This window comes from Typopeltis vanoorti, chromosome 17 (genome assembly GCF_054136105.1).
Source record: "Typopeltis vanoorti isolate ZY-2024b chromosome 17, IOZ_Tvanoo_1.0, whole genome shotgun sequence".
Lineage (NCBI taxonomy): Eukaryota > Metazoa > Arthropoda > Arachnida > Uropygi > Thelyphonidae > Typopeltis > Typopeltis vanoorti.
In genome coordinates this window covers 46,259,310-46,286,436 of record NC_143565.1, presented here as the reverse complement: position 1 = coordinate 46,286,436, position 27,127 = coordinate 46,259,310, and the positions used below count along the sequence as shown (strand labels likewise).

General features: G+C 33.8%; 1 protein-coding gene across 2 annotated transcripts in view; it reads right to left on the bottom strand.

The window, feature by feature from the left end:
* Positions 1–9,858: 9,858 nt before the first annotated feature.
* LOC150097359 (spermatogenesis-associated protein 20) overlaps positions 9,859–27,127 on the bottom strand; it is a 158,516-nt gene continuing 141,247 nt past the window's right edge. For both annotated transcript variants that reach the window (XM_090407484.1, XM_090407485.1), the window contains exons 13-14: positions 17,757–17,956; positions 9,859–11,863 (exon numbers count right to left, since the gene is read on the bottom strand). In XM_090407484.1, coding sequence (XP_090263610.1) covers positions 11,582–11,863; positions 17,757–17,956 — 482 coding nt within the window. In that variant the 3' untranslated portion in view covers positions 9,859–11,581. The remainder of the gene's footprint in view (positions 11,864–17,756; positions 17,957–27,127) is intronic.

Sequence of the window (27,127 nt, the reverse complement as noted above, 5' to 3'; positions counted from 1 at the left end):
CCTATGACTGTAGCCTGTGTGTTTACGGCGTCGGTTTGCCTGCTTTCGGGATGAAAAACCCTGCTGTCCACGCCCAAGACCAGTTAACTTGGCGATGGCTGAGAAAGATCCTCAAGCTCCTCACGTCGGCGACAGGAATCGAACCCAGGACACTCCTTTCCCAGGCATATGGTTGCGGAGCGGACAGACACATTAATAAAGGTATGAAATGTCTGTTTTTAACCTTTTTTTTTTCCTTTCAAATCAGGTTCGGCTATGAATAACCGCATCGTTCAGGGTAGATAAGCTCCATATATCTTATTTTTCAATCCTTCGAAATAATGCTTTATATATTTACATCCTAATATAGCACATTGTTTACTACAAGAACGTTCCAATAGTTAAATGGGAAAACGCGATATAAGCGATAGGTTGTCAATATATTACTTCTATTGACATTTTCCAACATTTGTTCGTTTACTATGAAAGATACTTCGCATGGATAGCTTAGATAAAAAAAAAAAAAAAACCTTCTGAAGATCATTCGTAATATAGGACTAATTTATATCTTCGCAATAGTTTATTTTCATGGGCAATTTCTCTGAGTTGTATGTGTGTGTGTGTGTGTGTGTGTGTGTGTGTGTGTGTGTATATATATATATATATATATATATATATATTCCCACATTTGAAAATTTTCATTCTTTTCAAACAGATGAATGCAATTTCGTCTAGTGGGGTTGTAAGAATTGTCAATGACTCGGAACACTGAATTACTCTTGGAAACCATAAGAAACAGCCATAATCGATTTTATCCATGAGCAGGCAAGCTTTCTTTCTAGACGATACAATCATCTCCTCAAACGGCTAAACTGAAATCGATTCGGTCAATTCGATTGATTCGGTCAAAAAACATGGGGGGGGGGATACGATTTAAACCAATAGCTTCGCCTACAAGGTCATTCTTCAATGATATCAGATGAAGCTACTGGGGAACAAAAATCTGTCAGTGACAGCCCATTCTGTTTCTTGTAAAATTGTTGCAGAGATGTTGGGCAGAAAACTGTTGAAGCTCTTTGCACAATCAAATATAGCAATATAAAACTACAGATCTGAAAACAATATTAATATATCCACAAAGTCTATATTATCATACACAATCTGTTGGAAATATTACAATTTGAACTAGTGATTTACGGACACGCATGCATCTCAAAAGAACATCTGAAATAGGCCTGAAATTCCGTCTTAGTAAAAACATAATGTAAACACCGCGTTCCAATTGTATGATAATCGTAAAATTTAGTATTAAGTGCATTTTTCTTGTAATATCAAATTTCTCCTTAAATGTATAAGCAATACGTGACATAAGAAAAAACTGTAACTGAATTACTCAAATCATAACTATTATTACATGACACCTCCAAGGAGTCGAAAGACTCATCGAGGGAGGGCACCTACTCTACTCCATCACTTAATCCACCAACGCCATCTACTGCCTACAACCACCTCTAGTATTTTTATCTGTAAATTGCGAATGTTCTCAAGGCCGATTTGTCTGTATGAGGGATAAAAAAAAAACCGAGTTCCCGGGAGAAAAAACCCTGCTATCTCCGTATGAGATCGGCTAACTCACTTTCAATTGAAAGAGACCTATAGACTCCTCTCGTCACGACGAGAATCGAACTCAGTTTACTTCCAATCGAATTGGGATTTTAAATTTTAAAAAAATTTAAAATTTTTTGCAATTTAAAAAAAAAAAATTTTAATTGCAAAAAGAAAATAAGCATTTTTATCATTTTGAATTTTCATTTTTTGGGGAAAATGACTAATTTTTAACTTAACTAGGAACTTTGGCAATTACGAGGAGAAATGGAGTCGTCCACAAATATTCCAAGTACCCAGATGTTGAGGATTTTCTCATCTGTTTCATCTAGGCTTTGATTTATCTCCCCCCAAGTCATCTAGGATCATCCCCTTTGTCATATTCTTCTCTGTATGTTTCATATCAAGGCTGTCTTTGCTATATCCTTATCTGGATTTCTGATTATGTAGCGGCCACTTCCATTTTCATTTTATTTCTGTTTTGATGCTGCATTGATTTCTTTTCCATAATGTCTTCTTTGAAATTCTATTCAGCCAGTATATTCCTATTATCTTCCTTAGACATTATGAATCAGGTAGCAACTCAAAGCATTATGTAATCCATTCAGTGGAAAAACATCTAATACAATATTAAAAACAAGTATATTTTACTACATTCAAAGTCAAATCAAAACAATGAGCAGCAAAAAAAAAACAAAAAAATTACATTAAATGGGCATAGAATGTCTTCTGGAAATCAACATATTCTTATAATTCAGCTCCAATAACTATAAATGCTAATAATATTCTCAAAATCACCAATCTAATTTAGTCATCCTTTGATATGAGGAAATCAAGAGTTGGCCAACTCATCAATTCTATAGCTATACATATAACCATTCCTTATATTCTGATTGTTCAATTCCTGCTATTCATCCATGAGAAGTGGCTGAACATGAAAAGCAAGATTTCTAGAATACAACACCAAGCAAAATATCACTAAGACTTAAAAAAAAGCATAACAATGATTCCACCCTTGGCAACAACCAGTAACCATAACATCCCTTTATGAAGTCTTCCTAAACATTTAATTTATTATCTCTCCATGTGTGACAGAGACGTATATGGGAACAGAGGTAGATGAGTTGCAAGTTCTTAGGATCTTGCAGAATCTCAATGTAAATATACCTGTGGTATAAGATGGAATCTCATCTCGCATTTTGCAAGAACATTCAAGGGAATTGACAATGCCTCCAACTATGCTCTAATTTAAGTCTCAGCTCTGGTAGAGTTCCAAAGGAGGGGAAGAGGACAAAATAATTCACTCGCATAAGGGACGTTTTACAACTGCGGTAGCAAATTATAGACCAATCAGTATCCCAGGAATGGTGGTAAAAGTACTGGAAAAATTGGTCAAAAGAGAATTCAAGAATGGGTGGATAAGAATATGATACTCTATGAGGGAGGGTAGGCATGGATTTGTGAAGGGGTGAGTAACCTACTAATGTTTTATTATAGAATGAGAGCTGAGTTACATAAAATGGCTACACAATAATATTGCTGGATTTTGTAAAGATGTCTGACAGGATACCACATGGAGCTCTATTATACAAACTGTAACAAATGGGGATGGATATGAAACTGGTAATATGGATAAAAGGGTAGCTGATGGACAGATATAAAAAACAATATATAGAGAAACAGAATCTGGGAGAAGGCAGGTAATTAATGGTGTGCTGCAGAACTCTGTTCTTGGACCACTGCTGTTTAATTTGTACATAAATGATACAGGAAATAATCTGACAGGAAATATTTAGTAGTTTGCCGATGATGTAAAGTTCATAGAGTAATAGTCAATCAAGATAATGTAGGGAGCTTGCAGGATGAGTTAAATAATTAAATTGCTGACAGTATGGGCAAAGCATAATGGATGCCAATTTAATGTGGAAAAGTGTGAAGTCATGCATTTTGGAATAGAAAGATTACAAGCTGTAACTGTACTCCAGGAAAACTGATGAAGCCAGGGATTTGGGATTAGCAATAGTAGACAGAGTAGCTCACAAGATTACTTGGTTACTGAACACACTACCAAGCAGAGAAATGAGTTACCATTCCTCTTTAGAAACCATTTATACGACCACATCTGGATTATTATGCTCAGGTCTGGTCACCTGGGTTTCTTTGGGATGAGGAAGTGATGGCAAGGATCCAGAGATAGCAAGTGGTCTGTAGAATGCTCCCTATATGGAGAGACTGAGGGCTTGTGGATTGCAAAAGTTGGTTGATACTTGAGAAAAAAAAAATGTGTGTGTGTGTGGAGGGAGATATGATAGCATTATGATATGATATAGGTATATGATATGATAGCATTGGAAGATTTTATAGCATTAATACAAAGGAAATATTTCAGCACTTGGCTAGAGGGGACAGAACAAAATATCATTCCTGAAAGTTGGGTAAGAGTGTGGTTAGTTTTTTGCTTGGAAAGGTGTGACTGAATGGAATGGGTTGCTTGAGTCAATTGTGAGTGCTTTGTCTGTTACTGGTTTTAAGGAGAAGTATACAACAAATATTTTGTAGATAGTTTAGGTCTCTCACAATTAGTCTTAGGACAGCAATGAGGTGCCTGTGCAATAATAATAATGATGTTATACTTTATTTTACACAAAAGGATTAGCATATAAAAAAAATCCACTAAGGCCTTTTATTTCTTAAAGGGAGAGTAGACCTATATAACATTTGGAGACCAAGGAGGCAGTCAATCCCCTCCCCAGCCAATCAATGAGAGCTGGCCCAAATATTAATGATATTAAATGTGAAGAGAGTAGGACAGACACCTGTTACTAATCCTGTAGTCCTTAACCCTAATGAAATATATTTTGTCTGAAATAGTTTTTTTTTTTTTTTTTTGCATTTATAAGGTATAAAAGCTGAATTCATGGGAGAAAAAAGCCCACTTGCCAGTGCATATGAGGAAGTGCTGCAGTTATGGTTAGTCAATTAAACATTGACTAACTTAGGAACCAGTTGAAGAAAGGCTTAGAAAAGTTCCTTTAGTCAGCAATTAGAATTGAAATTAAAATGATCTTTCTTCAGACAGCCTAGCGATATGGATGCAAATACCATTTCCACAGAACTATACAAGCTTGGGTACTTGAGTATATTTTTTTTTTTTATGTGGTCAAGAATCATTCCTAATATAAACAAAAAAATTTGGTATTCTCTTGTAGTCCCTTCTCCCCCCCCCAAAAAAAAACATCTGTATTTAACCACTCACTCTGGCATTCATATAGCACATTTTTTTTCCAGATCTACATGAATGAAATTAGAAAACTAATAGCTTTAATCAACTAATTCTACTAATCTAGAACAACAGTGGTCATTAACCACCTTAATGGTCATTATGATTATGCACAATGTACCTTAATTTTATTAAAACAATGTTTAAGGCTCATTCAGAATACAGGATATTGTTGAAATTATCCAGATGCAAAACAAAAGACATTAGTAACCTGTGAAGGACTCAAATTTCAGGAGTTAAACAGACTTAACTCATGATCAAACCATCCATGTTCCTCATGCACTTCCAAGGAATGAGTCATTCTTTGAAGATGCATAAGGAACATTGAGTTCATCAGCCAAAACTGCCTATGTAGTATGCAGTTTTGGCTAACTGTAACTAAAGAATGTGATAAATAGCAATATTCTTGCCATTTTATCAAAGAGAGTTGAAATAAATTGGAATCAAATAACTGTCACAAACTGTGGCTTTAATTTTTTTGTTTGTTTTATGAACTCTTAAATGCTAGTTAAAAATAAAATAATTACATTTTAAATTATATATTGAAATATGAAACTGGCTACAATTCTTCCCTTTTTTGTGTAAAAAAAATTTCTCATTACATTTTAAAAAAACTGTAAAAATAAATTGATGTTGTTAAATAGATTTTTTACATAAACCCAACCTTAAAAAACTTTGCTTTTTTTTTTTTTTTTTTTTTTTTTTTTTACTATCTGCATGAGGCATGACAACATATTTCCTTCTGGAAGTATCACTTAAAACTACTGATTCAGATGAAGGTATTTCATCATACACTGTTATCCCCTAAATCCTCTGCCTGAGTTTCTTCTAAAAAATGTAGCATATTTCTTATGCCAGACTTGTGTAAAATGCCTACACCTGCAACTAAATGTTAAAAAGGATGAACTGGCAATGCAACTATCTGTAGAGACCTTCACACACAAAGGCATTTCTTGACATGACAAGACAATCTTTTACATCCCTAGCTATCCAAGTAATATTGATCTATGTTTTGCAAATTTTTTGTACAGAAAGCAAAAATTTCGGTTGTCACACATTAACATGGCAATATAGAAGATTAAAATTAGAATTTTTATTTCAGATGAGTGTCAAGGGAAACCTATTGTTTTGACAGTGGAAAATTATATTTATCTAGTGGGAAAACAGTTATTGTTCATTTAAAAATACTTGCTATAGCCACCTAATCTAATATACTCTCAATAATAAAATCAGCAATTTAAAACAGGTATACTGGTATAAGTTAATTAGCCTCCGTTTTTTTTTTTTTTTTTGTGTGTGAGAGAGAGGTTTTCTTTAGGACTGTGATGAGTAGCCTATAGAATGACAAGAGTGGCAGGCAAGATGATATTTATTGGCCAAAAATGTATAAAAATTCTAAACACATTCTCCAAAATAAATTCATTTTATAAGAGAAAGCAATGCATTGTTCTACAGATTTATGACAAACATTAAAATTAGGATTTGACTGCATGTGAGGAGCAGAAAGCAAATTTTTTCTACACTAAAATATAGAGAGAAAAAATTAACTGGAATATTTATTTCAGATGAATGGCACTATTCTGAAGAGAATTCTATTGTTGTTAAATTGCAAGCTTAACCAAACGGAACAGTGATAATCTTTTGTGTTTATTTTCAGTAAAAGATCATTTTGTCAAACATGGACACACTCATTAAAAAAAATAAAAGAACAAACAAAAAGCAAATATTTATCATTATGCCCAATTTTATAACATGGCATTGTATATGTGTGTGTGAAGTTAACCATCATCAGTTAATAATATGACCATCCTAAGTTGTTCATATTGTTACAGAGCTGTCTATCAATATAGTAGAACCTATATACATAGACAACGTTTTTTGTGAATTACCACAAGATCAAACTAATCGATTTTATGTTATTTTTGATGGTATTAATACACACTATATTAGGGGGGAAAAACTATGAATTTATTAAGCCTGCTGAGTTAGACCTTATGTTAGAAACAAAAGGCACCACAACCAAGTATATAATGAAATTATTCAAGTTGCAACTGAAAACAAAACAAAACAACCAAAAAAAAAAAAAAAAAAAAAGAACTAAACTATCTATATAACAAATTCTAAGGCATATAAGAGCAATACTATTATCATTATGAATCCACCTAAGAAGAGAGATTACTAAATCTTCTAAAATGTCATGCTATTTCATCAGGTTATACATAATCTCACTCACATGCATAAAAGAACAAGGTAAAAATTACAATAAAAAGTTACTTCTGGCCACAATTCCTATCGTTTTCCCATTACAATTTGAAAAATTTTAATGAAATAAGCAATTGCAGTGCCTTGCGTTTCTAACAAATGAATTTTTTGCTCTAAGTGTTGTACTTAAATCCTAGCTACATATTAATGGTTAAGAAATTCCTAGTTTACTTGCTCTAATATGGTGTTATGAATTAATATCATCAAAAACATCCATGACAGCAAACCCCTAAGCCCTTTTTTGTGCTCTTACACAGATTTTGCTGTTTTCTAGTCTTATTAAGAATTAACAATACAGATAGATTCACAGAAAAAATTTAAATTATCATGCATAAAAAGAAATGCAAATAAATATTAACAAATCTTTATCAAATATCTTTTACTTTATAAAAGTAAATATGATATTTTAAAGTATTCTTCTATGTAAGAATTGTTAAAATTTATCAAAATTCTTCCTTCAATAAAAAGGGTAGTTCAGAAATGAAATATTGTTACAAGAAAAAATGTTCAGGATGTAAAGCATTAAACAACTGTGATTATATATAATATAACAACAGTTTTTACAGCATAAAAGCAGTATGCCTCATCAGTTTTTGGAACACAGATTTCTAGGTCTATATATAGAATTCCAAACAATATCTGGTGATGCGTGATAAGATTGTTCAAAACTTGCTGTAATAAAATATGATGTTTAGCTTTTAGATTGCTTCAACTGTTAACATAAGTGGAAATATTTGCTTAGAGAAAAATGAGAAAGCATTTTTCTACTTAAAAGCATTCTCAAAGTTATAATAAGAATTTAAAACAATATATTGTATTTAAAATAATGAACTTTCAGATCTGAAACTATTCTAAGAGAACCAAACAACTACATCACTACACATGAACAGTTTCTATCTATGTATGTATCTTAGATCTGTGCATGTATACACTGAGTGCTGAGACAAAATTACTACTTCAAAACATCTATTAAAGCAAAAGCAACTACTCTATTTAATACAGAGCAACTAAGCAACAGAAAGAACATTTAAGTGAAAACTTATAAGTCATTGCTAGTACTTTAATTTAAATTGGGCAGCTTGAGAGAATTAAAAGAATTCGGAATACAAATTAATTTCTTGATTAACAGTTTAAATTATTTATGTGCAATTAAACTTACTAAAAATAACACTGATTTGTTGTTCAGAATTCAAGATAAAACAGTTAGGATTTCATACGACTGTGTAAAAGGAACACACATGGCACTTAAGGGCTACAAGCATAATGTCACATCAGAAAAAGAGATATTATCTTAATATCAAAGCAATGAGAATGACAAAAGCAATTTACTACATTATTTAGTAGTAATAGTGTTAGCTTTAAGTTTTAAAAGAGGTATACCATGAGTAGACATATCAATACAAAATTAATAATGGAAAAAACTCACGTACAAAGATTATTTAACAGTATAATTTTCGCCTGTGTGTCACAGGCATCTTCAGTACATTAAACTCAAATTAAACAATAACTGACAATTCCAAAAAGTGCCACCTAAGTAGCTGGTGTAAGATAACTAAAAAGGTCAATAACTTTCCTAAAAATAAAAAATAAAAATAAATAAAAAAAATAATAATGATAATAATAAAAAAATAAAATAAAAATAAAATAAATAAATACAATAAAAAGTTAGGAAAGATTAGCTGATTTGTAAAGTACTATCTCCCATAAAGGGGATAGACGTAAGCCGTCGGATCTGTTTAAGTTAGGAGAATGAAGTAGAGTTTCACATGTTTCTTTATAAAGGCATTCCATGAGAAACTGACTTTTGTGAAGAACTCTTGTCTTTCTCCAATGAACTCTGTGTCTAGTGAAGATGGCATGTTCTGTAAGTCCAGACTTTTCAGGTTTAAAGTATTCAATATAAGATTGGTGTTTTTCTAGCCGAATAGAGGCAAATCTTCCCGTTTGTCCGAAATAAGATAATCCACAAGAGCACGGAATCTAGTAGACACCTGGATGATTAAGATGTGGAAGCTTGTCCTTAGGAGAAGTGAGAAAGGTGGAGATTTTTCTAAATAGTCGAAAGGCCCGATCTGCCTCTATTCGGCTAGAAGAACACCAATCTTATATTGAATACTTTAAACCTGAAAAGTCTGGACTTGCAGAACATGCCATCTTCACTAGACACAGAGTTCATTGGAGAAAGATAAGAGTTCTTCACAAAAGTCAGTTTCTCATAAAACGCCTTTATAAAGAAACATGTGAAACTCTACTTCATTCTCCTAACTTAAACAGATCCGATGGCTTATGTCTATCCCCTTTATGGGAGATAGTACTTTACAAATCAGCTAATCTTTCCTAACTTTTTATTGTATTGATTTTTTTTTATTTTTTTATTTTTTTTTATTATTATTATTATTTTTTAAAAAATTTTTTTTATTTATTTTTATTTTTAGGAAAGTTATTGACCTTTTTTGTTATCTTACACCAGCTACTTAGGTGGCGCTTTTTGGAATTGTCAGTTATTGTTTAATTTGAGCTTAATGTACTGAAGATGCCTGTGACACACAGGCGAAAATTATACTATTAAATAATCTTTGTACGTGAGTTTTTTCCGTTATTAATTTTGTATCAAAGTGTTAGCTTTGTCCACACACACATCTTTACACTCATTTTAAATTCTAAATTTCCCTTGTAAAAAATTAATAATAATAAAAAAAATAATATATATATATATATATATATATATATATAATGCGAAACTTCAATAATGCCATACATCTAGAAATACATACTTGAAAAATAAGATAACTGTGTATTCTAAAAACTGCAATCACTCTGAAAATTATTATGCTCTTCTTTTTCATTCTTTCTCATTCATTTATTTTTTTAATTTTGTCAATATTACTACTTGAAAACATGAAATTTCTAATCTTTCATGTCATCTCTAGTAATGAGACTTTCCCACGTAAAAATTCTTTCTATAGCAATGTTTTCAGCTGTGCATATAAAAAAGATCCTTTCAAGTTAGTAGTCAAATTTTGATTTCCAAGATGGATTTCTCTCATCAGAAGTTCCAGCTCTGTCACAAAATATCATGTTATCACAGTTACCAGATACTATTGCTTCAGAAAATTAAACAATGGAATAATTAATATAGCAGATACCTTCAATGAAACAAGACACATGCTGCACTGTTTGAATGGAATGTTTCAATTCTATCCTCAAATATTTACCTATGGAAAATAAAAAGATAAAATCCAAACTAGCAAATATAAAATTATTTTCATTATGGATTAGGTATTTGCCTGTTCCTCTCACTGGTCTTTCCATCTTGCAATTGGTTTGACACTATTCTATTTGGTCTATATTTATCCATTTCTTTGGTTAGCTAATATCTTTCTATTACATATAAATGATCTTTTCATTTCTCTCTACATTCCTTGATCTTTTCACTTAAAATATAAAACTAATTTATTATATTAGGATTGGACATTTTTTGGCTTTCACTACACTCATTAAAAGTTACACATTTATTCTGCTGTACATCAGAAATCGGAGGGAGTGGGGAAAAAAGGAAATATGAAGAAACTTGCTGAAAGCTCTCTTAAGTGACATATGCTATTTCTTGAGAATTTTGATTCCATGAGGAATACAAAAACATTCCAAAGCTTGAGTGTGTGTGCATGAATTCTACACAGTATATTAATTTATGAAATTAAGATGATACATAATATTATATTTGGGTTGATTTGAGAAGGGGAATAGATTTCATGCCATAATTTTTATAGAGGAGTTCCTAAGACTTGGAAAGCTGAAATGCATCTTCCAACATATAATTGGGGCAAATAAATAAATGACCTATTAACTGAGAAAATAAGTTTGTGTTTTACATTCTTTAGCTGCCCAATGTAAATTAAACTATCATAATACTTCTTATAAACTACATCAACTTTGAAGACTCTGATCACACTACTATTTTCTACAAGCATAAAATTATTCTACACTATATACTACAAGTTAAAACACGGGATAATTTTGGTTTAAATATGATTATTTCAGAGACAGAGAAATTTTGCATACAAGATAAAATGAAATTTATCTACATAACATCAAGTCCATGATGCATAAAATAGAAGGAAAATGGCAAATCTGAAAATATTTGCTCAGATTTTTCTCCTTTGTGGTTTTTTTTTCTACCCTATCTCATTGTCAGTACAGCCACATTAGTAACAGTAACTTTCTATATATAGTGTGTGTGTGTATATATATTCACATCAGTTAAAATTATTTGAGCACTATAGGTGATAGTAACCATCGTATATTTCACCCTTGACAAAACTTACTTTAAGCACAACTATTTACATGCATTAACAAAAATACCGCATTCTGGATATGAAAAGAAATATGGCTGCTGCCTTAAAGAAAGACCAGCATAATTTACATATTCTATAAAAAAATAAGCTACAGATATATTCACTGGGATTGCTTATCTTCAGTATCATTTTCTTTGGTCAAGAGTTTATCCAAATGGTAAGCATTTGTGACAGGCAATGAGCATGAACAATCATCACAAACATAGGCTGTTGCCTGCCCATCTACTTTCTCTAATTTCTGAAGAATTTCCAGTTGTCGGTAAAAGATGCTGTCTCTATTATCATTAGCTAAGATAAGAGTTTTGAAAGGAAGAAAATGGCCATGTACACAACTCAGTAAGGCTTGAGTATCAGAATCTTCTTTTGAGCCCACAATAATAATCTGCAACATGAAACATGGTTGTATAATAATAAAGCTTTAAACAGCTATATACAGTTGTAGGATAAATGCAATTACAATAAAGAATATTAACAAAAATGCTTTTTTATTCATAAATCAAGCACTCGTCATTTTGCCTACATTTATATATTGGGCCAAATGGCCATTTGCACCTACATGAGCTTTCATAAACTTATCAAGCACTCAGAACTCATCCACAAATGCAATGCTATTTATTCAATATTTAGATGTCATCTTTCCTTTTTGTCTCAAAATAACCCATGTCCTCAAAAATTATATAACAAATATACAATCTCTTTCCCTTCCACCCCCTCTTCTTCCTCCCTGAATCACAAATTCCATCAAAAATGAAATTATTTTAATAGCCTGATTTTATAATAAAGTAAAAGGTACCACCTTAAATTTAATAATAAAATTATTTGTAATTATTATTAAAAACAGTCAAAATATATGATATTAGTAATTTATTTCATTGGATAGTTTCAATTATGAAATGTAATAAATTCCTAAAACTCTGAAACTGATAATTAAATAATTTTTAATAATTTATTTAATATCTTTAGTTATATCTTTGAGCTGTCCAGAGAATATTTAAATTATACAACAAATACAGTATACTGGAAAAGTAACATCAGTTTAATCTCACAGTGTGTCAAAGCTGCAGTTTTATCTTGGCACCATTATTCCACATCTTCAAGACAAAGTAAATTCTTGGTATATACCCTCATGAGGTGTGCAGGATAACATGATATTACTATATTATTAATAGTGTCCCAGTAATAATTTTCTTCCAAATTAATCTGTTGCTTTTCAGGTCCCCAATATATTTTGGTCTTCTAAGACACTACTCCACCTAGATCTCTTACTTCCTTTGGGTCTCTTTCCTGCTATTCTGGAACCAAATGCCTGTTTTGCTATCCTTTACTCTCTTCCCATTCTGTTAAAGTGACCACACAGAGGTTCTACTCAGATTCTTGAATGCTAATGATATTAAATTCTTTTCTAACAACTTTTTTAATATGATTCTGTCATTCATGCTATCTGTTCAGTCTCTTATTTTTCCACATGTCTCTCTCATAATAGGAGTCACCAATTTTTTAATCTCGTTTTTAAAGTCTTTTGCAAGTAGACACTACATTTATGTGGCATCAATGGAGCATTATTACATAGAGCTATATATATATATATATATATATATATATATATATATATATATATAATATATTCTAAATATATTTATATATAGAATATATAGAAATATAAAATATATAGAATATATAGAAATATAAAATATATAGAATATATAGAATATATAGAAATATTCAATATATAGAATACATATATATATAGAATACAAATAAATACATATATAGAATACAAATAAATACATATATAGAATACAAATAAAAAATACATATATAGAATACAAAAAATATATAGAATATATTCAAAGCTGGTATAGTGGGGACCAGATGAATATATTACATGGAATATGAGAAAAATTAGTAAAAACATTAATGAATAACTGCTGTAAAAACTTCCAAATGAAATTAAATCTATAACCTCAGAATATGTATTCAGAAAAAGATTGAGAAACTACCTTATGGGATTAAAGAATGTTGACAATTATTTTAAATGTATAGTATAAGAGATCATTATAACTCATATATCATAACCAATTAAGGTATTGATTTACAAATTGGTTCATTCAATTAGGAATTAAAATATCAGCATGTAGATTATTATAACTGGTGAGCGAGCCCTCTTAGATGTGGTCCCCGGACTCTCAGTGTTTGTTTAAGCTAATTACTTTTCTAGTAACCAGTATGGCTACAGCCCTTGGTTACACATATTTGCATTAACTAACTTACATTACCCTAAACCAATTACTTATCATAACTTTGAAACCATTTAGAATATATTATATTCTACTTGCATATATGAGAAAACTTTTTATTAACCATAATAAAATAATAGCCATGATAGTAATACTTGAATGTTATTTTGTAACTTTGTACTGTGCATTGAATTGTATTGTGAATATTGTCATAATTATACAAGTCGAATAGTATAATATGTATAATTTGTATACGTGATGTGAATAATAAACATTAAATATTAAAAAAAAAAAAATTAGAATAAAAATCGGCGAAACGAAAGAAAAAAAAAAATTAAAATAGGCAGCAACATGGAAAATGTGAGCTGCATCTTAATAAAGAACTCACAGAACAAGTAAAAAATTTAAGATATTGTGGCAGCACAGTTTTTGTGAAGTTGGCAGATAAATATTGAAAAAGATTGAATAAACAAAGCTGGTATAGTGGGGACCAGATGAATATATTACATGGAATATGAGAAAAATTAGTAAAAACATTAAACTGCCATTATGCAAGACAGTCTTCAAATCGGTTTTGACTTATGGCTCTGAGAATTAAGTGATGTAAGCTACAAGGTCAGCTGTGGATCATGAATGGTAGAATCCATACTGGTGGTTGCCAATGAATTGGTGGGTCTCTAGGTAGTAGAGAAGTTGGCTATTGATGACTTTCTCCATTATTTTGCACAGGATTGAGACAATGGCAATCAGTAAGTAGTTCGACAGTTGACCTCTATCTCCGCTGTTTTTGAAATAGGCTAGAAGTGCGATTGCTTCCACACATTAGGATAAATACAAGCCATGTATAATAGATTGTAAAGATGCCATCAGGACAAGGAGACTTTTTAGCATCCAAAGTTATTTAGCAATTTTCTGATTTCTTTTTGTCAAAAGTTTAGATGGAATATCAGCTCGGGTGTTGCGTGAATGTGTAAATGAATTGTCAACCCTTCTTACTTGGATATTTAACTTACGTTTGAACTCTGGTATGGTCCCTAGGGAGTTAGGTAAAGTGGTTCCTTTGCATAAAGGTGGCTCTAAAACTGTGGTAGTTAATTACAGACCAATCACCATCTCAGGAGTAGTAGTAGCCTGAATTTTGTCTTTAACCAACTTTTCCAATACTTTCCAAAAGTATTGGAAAAGTTGGTTAAAGACAAAATTCAAGAATGGGTGGATCAGGATATGATACTCTATAGAGGCCAACATGGTTTTGTTAAAAGGTAGATCCTGCCTTAGCAATCTATTAACTTTTTATAATAGAATGACATCTGAGTTGGACAAAGGAACTGGCTACACAGTGGTACTTCTGGATTTTGCTAAGGCCTTTGACAGGATACCCCATGGAACCCTGTTATGCAAATTGGAGCAGATGGGAATGGATACTAAATCGGTGATATGGATAAGAGAATGGCTCAGGGAGAGATACCAGAAGGTGGTGTATGGAGGAGTCGAGTCCAGGTTGGGGCAGGTGACCAGTGGTGTGATTTGGGGCTCTGTGCTTGGGCTAGTGTTGTTTAATTTGTATATAAATGATATAGGAAATGGCTTACAGGGAGATATTCAGTTGTTTGCTGATGATGCAAAGTTGGGTAGCGCAATAAAAAATCAAGCTGATGTTGAAAGTTTGCAGGATGATTTAAATAAGCTGGTAGAATGGGAAAAAAGTAATGGATGTCAGTTCAATGTCGAAAAATGTAAAGTTATGCATTTCGGGATTAAAAGATTACCAGCTGTGTACTACATTGATGGAACAGTACTCCAAGAGATTGATGAGGCTAGGCACTTAGGGGTGTTGGTAGATAGGGAGATGAAGTTCAGGGGACACATTGCTAAGGTGTCCGAGATTGCACATAGGATTACTTGGTGGTTGAGGAACACACTGACATCCAGAAATAAAGAGGTTATTATTTCCCTTTATAAAGCGTTGATACTTCCACATTTGGATTACTGTGCTCAGGTCTGGTCACCTGGATTCCTTGGAGATGAGGAGGCTGTGGAGAGGGTTCAGAGAAGAGTGACTAAGTTGGTAAGTGATGTAAAAAATGCTCCCTACATTGATAGATTGAGAGCTTGTGGATTGCACAGATTAGTTGATAGGCAGAGAAGAGGGGATATGATAGAAACATTTAAATTACTGAAAGGTTTTTATAGGATTGATGCAGGGGAAATGTTTCAGCTGTGTGATAGTGATGGAAGCACAAGAGGTCATCCCTCGAAATTAAAGAAGAGTGTGATTAACCACCCTCCAGTTTGCCTGGAGGGTGGTGAATGAGTGGAATTCATTGCCTGACTAAGTTGCGAGTTCTTTGTTTGTAAATGAATTCAAGAAGAGATATAACAGATATTGATTTGCTAGTTTGGTTCTCCTGCGATGAGTCTACTGACTCCATGGAGATACCCGCAATAATAATAATAATAAAACTACATGAGGTATGTGGCGCTCAGATTTCAGTGTGGTAGACGGCAATTTTCATTGTCAATCAGTACAGGAGTTTGAGGAAAAAAGTGATGCTATAATTTTGACCTACTTTCAACAATTTTCAGAAAATTAAAATTCTCTATAACAAGAGAGATAATATCAAAGATTAAAAAATTTAAGAAATGAGGCAATTTATTTCCTTCAGTGTTGTCTCACTGACAAAGTTGAGGTAACTGTAATATAGGATTCTTATGGTGTGAAGTTTGTCCACTGGTTATATATATAGTGCATGGAAAATGGATATTATGCATGTCCTATTTTATGGTAAACCAGAACACAATATTAGGATAGTTTAGACAGCACTCTTCATCAGTACAACTTACTGATGCTTTTGACAGAAGAGTGGAGCACAAGCACACCAAATTTGTACCAAAAGCTTAAACCTTCCATAATGGTAGCATCCCACATAAAAAAAAAAACAATTTATTATAACACATGATCTGAGTAGAATAGCATCAAGACATTACAGCAGCTGTTATAATTTTGATATTAATGATGCATTACCATCTCAGGCTGCACCAAGTCAAATGATAAAATATAACTATAAACAAATGAGTAAGCAAAATGTAAAATTGATCATTATTTTCTTACATATATATGTATGCATATACACAACTTCCAGGGGTGTACAGGACACAATGATAATACAACATAATTATGTTCACATTATTACAATCATCAGCAATTTTCATCTATATTAATGTATTTTTCAATCTACATTCTGGGCTTCTAAGAAACTATTAACTGCATCAATCTATCCAGGTCTTGGTTGTCCATCATCAATTTCCTGAAATGTACCCTCAAAGGGTATACAGGATACTATGACAGTACCACATTATTAAGTTTCTACTATTACTAATATCCTGTGAAGAATTTTCCTACAAATTAGACTACCACTTATCACTTCAATATCATCAGATCTTATACTTCTGTCTTCTAAGGGCGCTTCTTATCGCATCAATCCACCTAGATCATGGTCTTCCTTTGGGTCTTTTTCTTGGCATACAATACCTGTCGTCTTGCTAAACTTTTCTCTTCCATTCTTCATTCTTGATGATGGACAACCAAGACCTGGATAGATTGATGCAGTTAATAGTTTCTTAGAAGATCAAAATGTACACTGGAAAATACATTAATATAGATGAAAATTGCTGATGATTGTAATAATGTGAACATAATTATGTCAATTTCAGTCAAATATAAATGATGAATAACAGTTATATACTGCAGAGTAGGAGCCTCGTTGAGTTTCAGATAAGTCTCCTGCAACTAATTATGCTGGCAAAATCACTCAGGGCTGGTCTTAAGTGAAAAACCAAAAATGCTATGCAAAAATAAGGATGGTTTTTATTTAACCCATTAAAACAAGAAATGAAAAATAATGTCAGCCATCGCAATTAAAAGAGGATGAAACTCTAATAAAACAAAAAAAAATTCCTTTTAGATATTAATATTTTGAGTGAACCTTAACTATAATTGCTGACATGAATTATTTTACACTCTACTGTAATACTTGCCTGTTTTGTTGGTGTGTTAAAAAACATAAGGCCACAAACCATTTCCGGCAAGGAAACAGGTAACCTTGTAAGCCTATCTCCAAATACACTCAACACCTTTGCTACTCGGATTCTTAATTCTGAGTTGTTAAGAAAGCTTGACAGCCTGATCATATTTGAAATAGCTACAGAATTAGGACTAGGTTCTGCTCCATCTTGATCTGGAAAAAGAAAAAAAAAAAATAATAATAATAATAATAGGCATGTCTGTATGTATATATGTGTGTGTGTGTGTGTGCATGCATGTGTATACATATATATTTATATACACACATGAACTCTTCAGTACAGATAAGGACACAATATTAAGTGCTAAAATAAAATAAAAAATACCATGCCCTTGTAGTCAGTTATAAACATAAGACTTTTCCATCACTCAGTATCATATTAGTTTGAAATATTTACAACTAGTGTTATTATAAGGTCATGTTAGTTTGTTCATTCACCTTATTCTCTAGACTTTCCTTGAACAGTTTATGGTCATTTCTGAAACTGAAAGCATCTTGAAAGAATAGAGATTTAACTGCACCATAGGATCATTCAAAAGAAATAGACTTTGAAAATAATTACTTCTTTGGGAGAAGAACTTGCAAGTTTAAAACTGTGTGTGTGTGTGAGAGAGAGAGAGAGAGAGATTACAACCAATGAGCACAGAAAGTTAAGAAAAAAGAAAAAAAAAACGTTTAAACATTGTATTTGAAGACCTACAAGTTATACTCTTCAAGAAATACATAAGAGGAAAGGCCAAAAGATGGAAGTAGAAAGAATGTCAGATTGGTGGAGGGAAAAAAATAAAAATGGGTTCCCCCAGAGAACATGTATTAAGTAATCATACAGATATCATTTTACCAACCCCCATTTTTTTTTTTTTTTAATGTGAATGAAAGTTTCTTTTGCCTACTTACTAATGAAAAATTATACAGCTTATTCTTCATCAAAAGTGTCTGGCATGCTTTCTGATAATTCAGTGCATTCTAGATTACCATTTACTAATTCTTATTCCATATAAATGAATTCAGATGGTTTCCTTTGCCCCTGCCCTAACAATATAAGCTTTATTTATTTCCATATATAATTTTCTCTGTTCACTTAAAATTGTCTTCCTTACACAGCTGAAATGTGCAGTTTATTCTATATTTGCTATATTCCATTTGAGATCCAAAGATGATCCATGAAAATATCTTTCTCTGTCTTTTAAATGCAAAGTAACATTAAAAATAATAATAATAAATATCAAGTTCTGTAATCAGAGGCATGAATAAGGTTGCCAAACTCATTTTTTTAAACCTTAAACTATACATGGAATATTTTATAAATCTCTGGATTTCAAATGGAATATTTTACACTTTTATTTTTATTCTCGTATGAGACTTTTTTGCCCTGATGGGTGTTCATTATTGAGATTTATAATAGTCTTTCTAATGTTGATATTTGTACCACATTTTCTATATTTCTGATTAATGTTTAATATATCTTAAACACTTACTTAAGGCATGTTTTCCTTTTAGAGGAAAAGTTCACATTGCAGATGTTATACTTTGATTTAGCGATGAAAAGCAAAGCATAACATCTTCAAAAATTCCTGATATAATTTTTGAAATTTCTTCAATCATAAATCATATCCTGGATGCAGAATGTAAATGAAGAAGCCTTTGTCAAAATTACTATTGAAAAGTTTTATGTCATAAAATTTTCTAAAAAAAAATTATTTATTATGCTCCTTTCATGTATATGTTTCTAAACATAATTGTGTGTGTTCCAGGCATAAATTCACTTTTAAGTTCTTAACATGGAGGATGGTACTGTCACCAATATGACATCCTATCCTATCTCTTCAACAGTCAACACTACTCTCCATAAGCCAACACTTGCATGCATAATTGACAATGGCAAATGTCCCCCCAACCATTCCAGATGCCCACTATATTCTTTTGTCAGAAAGAAATCAGTAAAATACTGTCCAAATTAGACACAAAAAAGTCTCCTGGCCCTCATGGCATTCCTCCAATTGTCCTGAAGGTTTGTGCACCAGAACTGACTGAATGAAACAAGAATCAAATATATGGTGAAGTGCTGCTACAGACCTGGCAGCTCAGTTGTAGGGGATGAAGAAATGCATCACCAATTTAGCCTTATAGGTACCAAGCAAATGATCATTATGGGTGACTTTAATTTTACAAACATCGATTGGGTATTGTTGCGAATGATTGGGAAATGATGTTGAATTGTTGCGAGACAACTTTCTCAAGCAGCATGTGAAAGAAGGAACTCGAGTTCAAAGAGTGTTGGATTTGCTCATAGTATCAGAAGGAATCTCTGTCAAGAATATGGCTATTTTACCACCAACTGGTGACAGTGATCATGCTGTTCTTTCTTGGGAAGTATCTACTTGTATTGAAGCTCCGATTAAAACAGGCTACATGCTGAACTACAAAACTGGAAATTATGATTGACTTAGAAGAATACTATCTTTGGTCCCATGGTATCAGTTACTGAATAGAAAAAATGCCAGCAATGCATGGGAATCTTTGAAAAAGTGCTTAAATGAGGCGGTATCTCAATGTATCCCTGGTGTTCGAAGAATAAATAGGTTGGGAGTGAAATGGATATGCAACCTTATTAAGCAAGAGATCCACAAGAAGAAGATGATGTGGAAAGAATATTGTGAGAATAAGAGTGAGAGGAGTTATGAAATATATAAAGCTCAGGCCAGAAAAGTACCGAGTATTGTGAGAAAAGCTATAAACAGAGTATGAAAAGAAATTGGCCATGCAAGCTAAAGGCAATCCAAAAGAATTTTATTGTTATGTCGCAAGCAAAAGAAAGAATGAATGGAAGAATAACTTTATTGAATGCAGATGGTACATGAGTGTGGAAAGCTAAGGAGATTGTTCAGTTAATAGGTGCTCACTTTTCTAAGATATATCAACCAGGTGTATGTAGCATGGTACTACTGCTACATTGGATGAAGAGTTAAGGGTTCATGAAAATGAGGTTGAAGAGCTCTTGCATAACCTGGATAAAAATTTGTCAATAGAGACAGATGGAATATCAGCCCGTTTGCTAAAGGAATGCTCAGCTGAATTGGCTAGACCTTTCACACGTTTGTATAACTTGATTCTCAGTTCAGGAATGATACCACAGGAATGGAAGGAATGTGTGATAGTTCCATTGCACAAGGGATGTACAAAACCTGATGTGTCTAACTACCGACCTATTAGTATCTCTGGTGTGGTAGTGAAGATTTTAGAGAAGTTGGTAAGAACTCACATACAGAAGTGGGTAGACAAGCATTCTATACTCTGCAGGGAACAGCATGGATTTACTAAAGGAAGGTCATGTTTTAGCAATTTGCTCATATTTTATAACAATGTTACGGCCGAGTTGGATAAAGGGAATGGATACACTATGATAATGTTGGATTTTTCTAAGGCATTTGATAGGATACCACACGATAGGCTGTTGCATAAACTGGAGAATATGGGATTGGAATATAATCTATCGACTTGGATCAAGGGATGTTGACAGATATCAAAAAGTGGTATACAGTGGGTGTGAATCTGCCAGATTTAAGGTAACCAGTGGTGTACCTCAGGATTCAGTCCATGGGCCTTTATTGTTCAATCTATACATTAATGACTTCAATCAGGGTCTATCATCAGATTTGCAATTGTTTGCTGATGATGATGCAAAGATAGGCAGGGCAATCAGGGATGCTACTGATATCCAGCAATTACAAAATGATTTGAATAGACTGGAAATCTGGGCAAATGAAAATGGCTGTCAGTTTAATGTTAGTAAGTGTAAAGTTATGCACTTTGGTGTGATTAGAGTTCCAGCGGCATATTATATTAGCGGGGTTATGCTACAAGAAACTGAAGAGGCAAAGAATCTTGGTGTATTGGTGGATAAGAATTTAAAGTTCAAAGGTCACATAGCAAAATTTGCAAATACAACTCAGAGGATAATTGCTATGTTGAAGCAAACCTTGACATGTAAGGATAAGGAAGTGATTTTTGCCTCTTTATAAGACCACACCTGGATTACCGTGTGCAGATTTGGTTTCCTGGGTTCCAAGGGGATAAAGAAGCTATGGAAAGGGTGCAAAGAAGAGTTACAAAGATTATATCCGGATTATGGGATTTAGATTATGAGGACAGATTGTGAGTATGAGGACTGCAGAATCTGGTTAACAGGAGAAAGAGGGGCAATATGATAGAGGTCTATAAACTTTTGAATGGGTGTTATAGCATTTCAAATCGTGAAATTTTTCATTATATGGAAGGCAGGGAGAGAAAACGGGGGCATCCATGGAAGTTAAGGTTGTTCTCAGTCACAAAAGGAGTAAGAGCTAGGTTTTTCTCCCAGAGAGCAGTGAGTGAGTGGAATAATTTGCCCTTAAGGGTAGTGAGTGCATTCTAGTGTAAATGAATTTAAGGGAAGGTATGATAGCTGGATTGGGTAATTTACATTGGGTAATTTACCTCCCTTGATGAGTCCTCGACTCCCTGGAGGTCTCAGATAATAATAATATAATGTCTTACTCCACTGGTATCTATCCCACAGCCTGGAAATTGGCCTATATTCAACTCATTCCCAAGAAGGGCAACAAGTCACTGCCGTCCAACTACCACCCCATCTCACTCACCTCAGTCTAAAGTAATGAAAAAAATCCTCAATTCCCAACTCCTACACTACCTTGAAGCTACTCATTTAATCAACGACTGCCAGTATGGATTCTGCCACCGCTGATAAAACAGGAGATCTGCTCACATATGTCCCCCATCTCTGGGTCTGCACGGTTAGCCTAGTGGCTTTGCGCTTCACAACCATATGCCTGGGGAAGGAGTGTCCTAGGTTTGATTCCTGTTGACGACGTGAGGAGCTTAAGGATCTTCCTCAGCCATATGTCACCGAGTTAGCCGGTCTTGGGTGTGGACAGCAGGGTTTTTTCCGCAAGTTTATCTGGGGTTTTTCATCCCACAAGCAGGCAAACTGGCCCCATGAACACACGGATTACAGTCAGGAATACTGACCCAGCCATAGGCCTGATTTGTCAGCTATGCCGGTCCTGAGCCCGGATAAAATTTGGAGGGATTGGGATAGTGCCATACCTTCCCGTAAAAGGGACTCAAGGCCGTTGTATCATCATACAAAACTAACTAACTGACTGATCTCTGGATAAATGCCATAGAGAAGTTTGGCGAATCTCAGGTGGTTGCACTTGATATCTCCAAGGCGTTTGACCAGGTCTGGCAGCAAGACTTACTAAGAAAGCTGCCATCGTTTGGTCTATCTCAAGACCTCTGTAGCTGGACTGATAGCTTTCTGTCTAGATGCACACTATATGTGTGGTGGTGGATGATTCCTCTCAACAATCAACTAATGCCAGGGTTCCACAAGCTTTGCAAACAACAGCACACTGCACTCCTCCCTTTCTTTACTCTACACAACTCACCTCAACCTACAGAACAGCAACCATCACTGCCCTCAATTTAGAACTCCAAACCATCCTCCAATGGGGTTCAGATAACCTAGTCAATTTCAATGCTAATAAAACCCGGTACTGTTATTTCTCATAAAAAAGAACCATTTTCTCCCAGTATTATTTTTGACAACACCCAAATTTCCAAACAATCTGAGATTTCCCTTCTTGAAATTACCCTGACATCAAGCCTCTCCTGGCATAAACACATAACCATTGCATCCTCAGCTTCTAAAAAACTAGGATTTCTCTTTTGCTCAAGATGTCCACCCCCTGAACAGCTGTTAACCTTATACAAATCACAAATCCGCTCAACCATCGAATACTGCTCTCACATATGTGGTGGGGTCCTTAAAAGCTCCCTCAAAATGCTTGACTCAATACAGAGGGGAGCAATCAAACTTATTAATGACCCATCTCTTACCAATTCACTCCCCCCACTTTCACACTGACGGTTGGTCTCCGCACTATGTGTTTTCTACAAATTTAAAATTCAGATGGACATTTAAAATGTTCATCTGAAATAACGTCAATAATTCCTCCACTTAGTACTATGCTCACTGGAACACATGCAGCTGCTGCTCAACACTCCCTATACAGTGCACCTTGAAACCCACAGAACAAGTTTCTTCTCCTCCTCCTCCATCCCTGCAACTGCTGTACTATGGAACAAACAGTCTTCCCCTTTTTGTATTCCCTAAGGAATACAATATACAGTCATTCAAATCAAATGTGAACAAGTACCTTCTTTCCTAACTCATACATGGTATTAATGTACTATAGGTTGATCTACCAACCTCTCGTGTATGGGCTCAACATAAAAAAATATATAAAAATGAATTGTGCAAAGATAAAATAAAAATAATTACTAGCACTGATAAAGGTAATGTCATGTGGTCCTTAATACTAGCCATTATAATAGAAAAATGACTGTGTTGCTCAGAGCCCACATCACTTAAAAACTTCTAAGATTATGATTCCACTAATTCCCAGAAAAAACTTAACAAGACTTCTTAAAAATGTCACATCTTGGCTCCCTGAATTCAAAAATTCAAATCTTTTAGTCCCCCACACTCCAAATTATTTAACTATCTTGACTAATTGTATTTATCAATCTTATTCTAGGCTTTTTGGTCATTTATTAAGAAATTAACACAAACAGCAAAATTTAGTGAAATTCTTCTTTAAACTGTCTTCTTCCAACTTTCACCAACTGCTAAATGTGCTGAAGATGGTCAGCTAACACAAATGACCATAGGATGCTCAAAAGAATGGTACAGTAATCTTGGCAGTTCAGTGTGGAAACAATCAACCAGGACTTCAAAGAGTCACCTACACAGGTTCTTAGCAGCAGGACACAATGTAAAGAGCCACACATTCTTGGTTTCTGAAAGGGAAGCTACATATGAGCCAAACATCCAACAGCATAGACACTACAACAATGATGTGAAAAAGCAATGAATGGTCTGTAGAGGTATTGAAAATCCATAAAGGAGGGAGAGGGGAGTAAACAGTAACAGATGCCCACTGTGTACTGCTTTTGAGAAGGATAAAGAGTTTTCATTACTTCCTGATATGGATCAAGGGATGTACATATACATAGGCTGTTCAATAAGTTATAAGACTATATTTATACAGAAAACAGATTACCTTTAATTGTCATCATTTACATGGTCTTTTTTGAAGTAACTACTGTGAGATGCGATGCATTTGTCCCAACAATGCGTCCACTTCTTAAACACATGTGAAAGTCTGTTTTTTGAGAGTTCTTTCAAAACCGCCTCCGCAGCTTTTACACATGCTTTGTTGCTTTCGAAATAGCAGCCTCTTAATGGTTTCTTGAGCTGAGGAAACAGCCAGAAATCGCACGGTGCGAGATCAGGACTGTATGGAGGGTGTGGTAGGATATCTATGTTGTTCTTCTGCAAAACGTCCACTACACAACCAGCAATATGTGGCCTTGCATTATCGTGGTGCAATAAGAAGCCATTCTTCAGCAATGGACGCTTCCTTTTGATGTGCTGTACCATTGCCCATAAAATGGACAATGGTACAGTCCGCATAGTATGAGCCGTTTACAGTATTCCTGAGTTCTACAGCATGTTGGTAAACGATGCCTTCATAGTCAAAAAACATTATGGTCATAACTTTACCCAGCCGATTTTACAGTTTTTGCTTTCTTGGGGGTAGGCAAAGACAGATGCTTCCATTCACTGCTTTGTTTCATTTGTAGGGTCATAGTGATACAACCAAGCTTCATCTGCTGTAATGATGCATTTTAAGAAATTGTCGCCTTCTTGTTCCAGTCTTTCTTTCCATTCTGTGCACACATCCACTCGATGCTGCATTTGCTCCGGTGTCAAGAGTTTGGGAATCCATCGAGCGCAAACACGTTTCAGTCCCAAATGTTCAGCCATGATTGAGTGAACACTTCCCACAGAAATATTCAGGACAACATGCAGCTGGCGTACTGTAATTCTGCGATCCTCCTTGATGATAATCGGTGCTGTGTTGATCATTGTCTCTGTGATGGAAGCTGAAGGTCTTCCCTCACGTTCAAGATCTTCCACATTTTGCCTTCCTTCCTTAAAAGTTTTATGCCAGTGAAAAACACTTGCCCTCGACATTGCTTCATCGTGGAAAGCTTCGCGTATCATGTTAAAAGTGTCCGATACCGATTTTTGCAAACGCACACAAAATTTAATTGCATAACGCTGTTCCAAGGATGCTTCCATTTCAACGACTGGTCACGACTCGTAGGTGCGCTGAAACAAGCGTGCATTTAGTCACGTGACACTCTGGCACATCAGCCAGTATATGCCATCTATTAACCTCTTTTGTTAATACAGACAGCAACATTTCTTTATTCCACAGAAATTAATATTGTGATGAGTGGTTTCGCGACAGTAAAATTAGTCTTATTACTTATTGAACAGCCCTCGTATATGACAGTACAAGTTTTTATCAGTACTAGTTTCCTAACAACTTTCTTCCAACTTCTAACCATCAATCCATCTAGATTATCTTCCTCTGGATTTTTCTCTCTATTTCCCAGCATTATACATTTATTTTCTAACTCTTCTTTTTCTTTTAAATGATTGCTCCAACTTCCATTAGCTCTGCTTATACCTTTTGAATGCTTAAGATATCCAGTTCCTTTTAATATCTTCATTTTTAATGATTCTTCTATTGATGACATCTGTTTATTCTCCTAATTTTCCTCAGAACTGTGGTATTTAGTCTTTGATCAATGTTTATTTCTAACCCAATTTTCAGATCTAAGTTAAAACCAATTTGAACATCATCTTGTATGCTGATAGTTTAGTATTTTGACTTATTTCTCTTATGCCATATAAATTTATTTATTCGACGGTAACAACTCTGCTTAGTCTTTTAGCTATATCCATATTAATTTGACATCTTCATTAAAAATTGTGCCTAAATAGCTAGAATATGTTACTTGTTTTATAGGTTCAGTGAGAATGCAGTTAATATTTTCCATGTGCTTGCCTGTTTTCGGTGTTTGTATTTTTTATTACTGATTTTCATGATGCATTTGTTATAGTAGTAATTCAGTTTAATTAAGAGTCTCCTGAACAGTTGAAATGGATTTATTTGGGAGTATAACTCTTTTATACCACCATATTTAAGCATTTCTGGTTGATATTTACTCCAGCAACCTTTCTATCAGATTTCTGACTGCTTTTCTACTCCCAATGATATTTATCTTCTATATTCTTTCCAATCTTTCCATGACTCTTGTTTAGTCATGGAAGAGTGGAAATTTGCACATAATTTAACTTTCATACATTTTTTTTCTGTATTCTCCATGGGACCTATAGTGGCT